The sequence below is a fragment of the Bidens hawaiensis genome, unplaced genomic scaffold, assembly GCF_021521415.1.
Source record: "Bidens hawaiensis isolate Kalapana, Puna unplaced genomic scaffold, B.hawaiensis_p1.1 tig00002477_1, whole genome shotgun sequence".
Taxonomy (NCBI): domain Eukaryota; kingdom Viridiplantae; phylum Streptophyta; class Magnoliopsida; order Asterales; family Asteraceae; genus Bidens; species Bidens hawaiensis.
Window position 1 is genome coordinate 70,872 of NW_027491136.1, and position 4,808 is coordinate 75,679.

Here is a 4,808-nt window from a genome sequence, read left to right on the forward strand (position 1 = left end):
CTTATTCGGTCTAGCCTTGTGTGCTCACACATCCAACGTAGCATTCTCATTTCTGCTACCTCCATCTTCCGCACTTGTGCCTTCTTGATGGCCCAACAATCTGTTCCATATAGCATTGCAGGTCTAACTGCCACCCTATAGAATTTTCACTTTAGTTTAGTCGGGAAACTCTTGTCGCACAATATTCCTGTGGCTGCTTTCCATCTCTTGTTCTACGATCAATAATCATAATCTGTCCGTGCTAATGGCAACCATCAAGTCAGTAGCCGCTCGTCAAATCTTCGATAGCAGAGGCAATCCTACCGTTGAGGTTTGTTACTCGTTTCCGTACATCACTTTGTTTTAGTTTACATCGATATATGCATGTCGAATCGTCAATCGATGATGTATATATTGCGATTGATATTGTGTTTTCAGTTTACAATGATAAGTTTCCTTGAAACGGTAATTGATATATATATATGTATATATATATATATATGATTTGATTTGAGATCAATATGCATGCATGTATGTTGTTGCATTTTTGGTTAATGTTAGGTTTTCTTTGAAACGTTATACGATATTCGTTGTTATGATTATATTTTTAAAATCCACGTGCATGTATATATATATAAGCGTCAATCGATGATATATGTTGTGATTGTTTACTGCATTTTCGGTTAATTGTAACGCTTCATCAGTTCATTGTTATTATTGATTATAGTATAATTAGAGCAGCTGAAGCTATTTGGTTCTGTTTTAATATATGATTAGATTTGAAATTTTATGTACAGTTTATATGAATTAGTAAATGAGAATATCATTTATTATGATCAATCATTTGTATTGCCTTAGCTTATGCCTAGAAATGGTGATAAATTGATCTTTACCTGCAATTTGGATGCTAATTTTATTTATTTTAGGTTGATATTACTCTATCAAATGGTACATGGCACCGAGCAGCTGTTCCTAGCGGTGCATCCACAGGTAAGATCTGTTTCTCTTATCAAACAAAATTTCAAAACTTTTCGTATTACATTGATGCATCTATTTGTAGTTTGTAAGCAGGTGTAATAATAATTGACTAGAATTTTGGACAACATAATAAGATGTGCATATGATTATCGTCTTGTAGGTGTCTATGAAGCTCTTGAATTAAGAGATGGAGGCTCGGATTACCTGGGAAAAGGTGTCTCCAAGGTGAGCTTATAGTCTGCGTTAATGCGTCGTGTCTATGCCTACACATCTTGATTCTGATATTCTGATATATTAAACTTTTTTCATTCTTTGACTAGGCTGTTGCTAATGTGAACAATGTTATTGCCCCTGCTATTGTAGGCAAGGTTTGTTTCATGAGCCATAAGAATGATTTTTCTAATAATTTAATTATATGATACATGTATGTTAAATATATCTACGTTTTACAGGATCCGACTGATCAAACTGGCATCGACAATTACATGGTTCAAGAACTTGACGGAACCAAAAACGAGTGGGGCTGGTGCAAGCAAAAGGTAGTGTTTCAAATACCGGATTGATTTGTTTTCGTGCACAAATTTGGCATTAATCTTAATTATGATTATTATTGATTTGGTGTTTAGCTTGGAGCAAATGCTATTCTGGCAGTGTCTCTTGCAATTTGCAAAGCAGGGGCTAGTGTCAAAAATATTCCCCTTTATAAGGTAAAATGTTAAAATCTTTTTGTTTGTATCGATGTGAAGTCGACTAATATGTTTGGCTGATAAACTTCTTCCAGCATATTGCTAACTTGGCTGGCAACAAGAACTTAGTTTTACCGGTTCCAGCATTCAATGTTATCAATGGTGGATCACATGCTGGAAACAAGCTTGCTATGCAGGTATATTTTCTTATTACATACGCTCTTTGTGATAATTTGGATGTTTATTATTCTTTTTATTTTTTGTAGGAATTCATGATTCTTCCAACTGGTGCTGCGAATTTCAAAGAAGCAATGAAAATGGGTGTTGAAGTGTACCATAATTTAAAGGTGGGGAGTTGAAACATGCTACTTGAGATCGGCTTGCTAAAAGCTCAAATTAAGTAAATCTTAACTGGCCCAAGCTCGAGCGAGCCTAAAAATAAACTCGTTTTAAGAAACAACCGAGCTTTATTTATCGAGGTTGGGCGGCTCGAAATCTTAAAGAAACCTATTATTTATATAATTTTTGTATAATATTTGTAGTATATTTGTAAGATCGTTTTTATAATATATTATCATTATGATAGAAATAACTAAATAGTATATATTATTTTAATAACAGAGCGTATAGAAAAAGAATTATAAATGTATATATTAATAAATAGTAAACAAGCCGAGTTGAAAAACTAATCACAAGCCAAGCTCAAGCCTTAGAAATAGAGCTTGAAACGAATAAAACTTGAACTTTTAAAAACAGAGCTTGAAACAAGCCAAGCTCGAGCTCTTGTAAGTTTTGGCTCATCTCGTTTTCACCCCTTTTATCAACTTATAAATTTTGAATTATGATATTGTCATGTTAATGTGAGATTATTAATCTTCTCATGTGTTTGCAGGCTGTCATCAAGAAGAAATATGGCCAGGATGCAACAAATGTTGGTGATGAAGGTGGCTTTGCTCCTAATATTCAGGTAATCATGGTTTAACAATTATCTTATATATTATTTAAATATTCATATTTAAGTCTTTTATCATCTTTTAGCATTGATATCTTCTTAAATCTTTAGGAAAACAAAGAGGGCCTTGAGTTGCTCAAAACAGCCATTGCTCAAGCTGGTTACACTGGAAAGGTGATTACTTCACTCATTTACACATAAAGTTAGATTAGTGATATAATACATAATTATGCTGTAATCATATCTTACACAATAATTATAGGCTGTAAATGAACCAAGCATTTAGTGAACCGTTAACCGGAAGTTCATTTATGCTTTTTTATTTAATATACGAATAAACACCAAACTTTTTGTTCATCTAGTTGAATAGACGAACATGAACACATGTCTTGTTCGTTCAGTTATGTTCGCGAACGTTCGCTTATGTTCGTTTACATTCAATTACGTTTGTTAGTTTACATTTGTTCAAGTTTGTTCCTTTGTGTTTGTAAATAATTAAATATTTTAAGGCCCGTTACAATTTAGTATAGTTTTAGAAATACAAATATTACCCATTATAATTCGTTATATCATTAACGAATGAACATAAACGAGCACGGACATGCTTATTTTTTTAACAAATGAACACGAAAAGGAGGCCTTTAAATGAACGAACATGAACATGCTGCGTTCATGTTCGTTTACAAGCCTAACTAATTATTTAAAAAGCTTTAAGTTTGGTGTTAACAATCCATTTTTTAGGTTGTGATTGGAATGGATGTTGCTGCATCTGGATTCTATGGAAAAGACAAGAACTACGATTTAAACTTTAAGGAAGAGGTATTTTCCATACATATATTCATTATTATTTATTTTACTAAAAAAAGACATTTTTAAACTCTAATACATGTTACTTCAATTAATTTCTTTATGTAGAACAACAACGGGTCACAAAAGATTTCAGGGGTACAACTCAAGGATCTTTACAAATCATTTGTTAGCGAGTACCCTATCGTGTCAATTGAAGACCCGTTTGACCAAGATGATTGGGAACACTATGGAAAAATGACTGCTGAATGTGGTGATAAAGTTCAGATTGTTGGAGATGATCTTTTGGTCACTAATCCAACGGTTAGGATTGTTGTTTTTAAATTATAAGTACCTGAACTCTAGTTTTATTGTTTTTTTTAACATTTTTTGGTTTTTTAAATTGTGTTTACAGAGAGTTAAGAAGGCTATTAGCGAGAAGGCATGTAATGCACTTCTGCTCAAGGTACATCATTATTTTTTAGTTATTGACGGTCGATTCAGGTTATGTTTTATCTCTAACGGGTCGAACAGGTAACTCCAAAATATTACTCTTAAACAGAAAACGGGTCAAACTGATCAAAAATAAATCCTAGGCGAAAGAAAAGGATTCTTGTCATAATCCATTTTGTTATCTGTTTCCAGTTTGAGTTGACCCGACATGGCCATTCCGTTTTGAAATCTTAGGTTAACCAAATTGGATCCGTCACGGAGAGCACTGAAGCTGTGAAAATGTCCAAACATGCCGGTTGGGGCGTGATGGCCAGTCATCGCAGGTATGCAAAATCATTTACATCAAATATATATTTATTTTTTTGTTTTTTTATTAGTCAAGATTTTATATTTTTGTTCACAGTGGAGAAACAGAAGACACCTTCATTGCTGATCTCTCTGTTGGTTTAGCAACGGTAGTAATGATTAATATTACACGTATAAAAATATATAAAAGCGTAATAATAAAATAAATAATGAACTGACTAAGATTATTTTATGTAATCCAGGGCCAAATCAAGACTGGAGCGCCGTGCAGGTCAGAACGTCTTGCTAAGTACAATCAGGTTGATCTTTCTCACCGTTTCGACTCGTTAACTATCATTCCAATAATATTTAATGTTAACCAAATCAACCCATCTGAATGTGTGCAGCTGTTGCGTATTGAAGAAGAACTCGGGTCAGAAGCAGTCTATGCTGGAGCTAACTTCCGAAAGCCAGTTGAGCCGTATTAGATTCAGTGGAAGACAGATTTCGGATGTCCATTCAAATAAAAAGCTAAGGGAACTGCAAAGCATTCTCATAATAATGGGGTGATCAAAATTTTGTTTTTGCTTTTGTTTTTGTTCTTTCCATCTACGTATTATGTCGGGAAGATGAAGTTTGTAAGCCGAGGTGGTAGTACTTTTATAACGGATTTTGTTTTCTGGTAATTA

The 4,808-nt window shown here is 33.6% G+C and overlaps 1 protein-coding gene across 1 annotated transcript; it reads left to right on the forward strand.

Annotated features, from left to right (window-relative positions):
- Positions 1-244: 244 nt before the first annotated feature.
- Positions 245-4,607, forward strand: LOC143619553 (enolase-like). Its single transcript, XM_077091449.1, has 17 exons — positions 245-310; positions 906-969; positions 1,118-1,182; positions 1,278-1,325; positions 1,410-1,496; positions 1,584-1,664; positions 1,739-1,840; positions 1,910-1,990; positions 2,536-2,610; positions 2,707-2,769; positions 3,337-3,414; positions 3,511-3,705; positions 3,797-3,847; positions 4,069-4,157; positions 4,238-4,289; positions 4,383-4,439; positions 4,527-4,607. Exons 1-17 carry the CDS (start codon positions 245-247, stop codon positions 4,605-4,607), a joined length of 1,335 nt encoding a protein of 444 aa, XP_076947564.1.
- Positions 4,608-4,808: the final 201 nt, after the last annotated feature.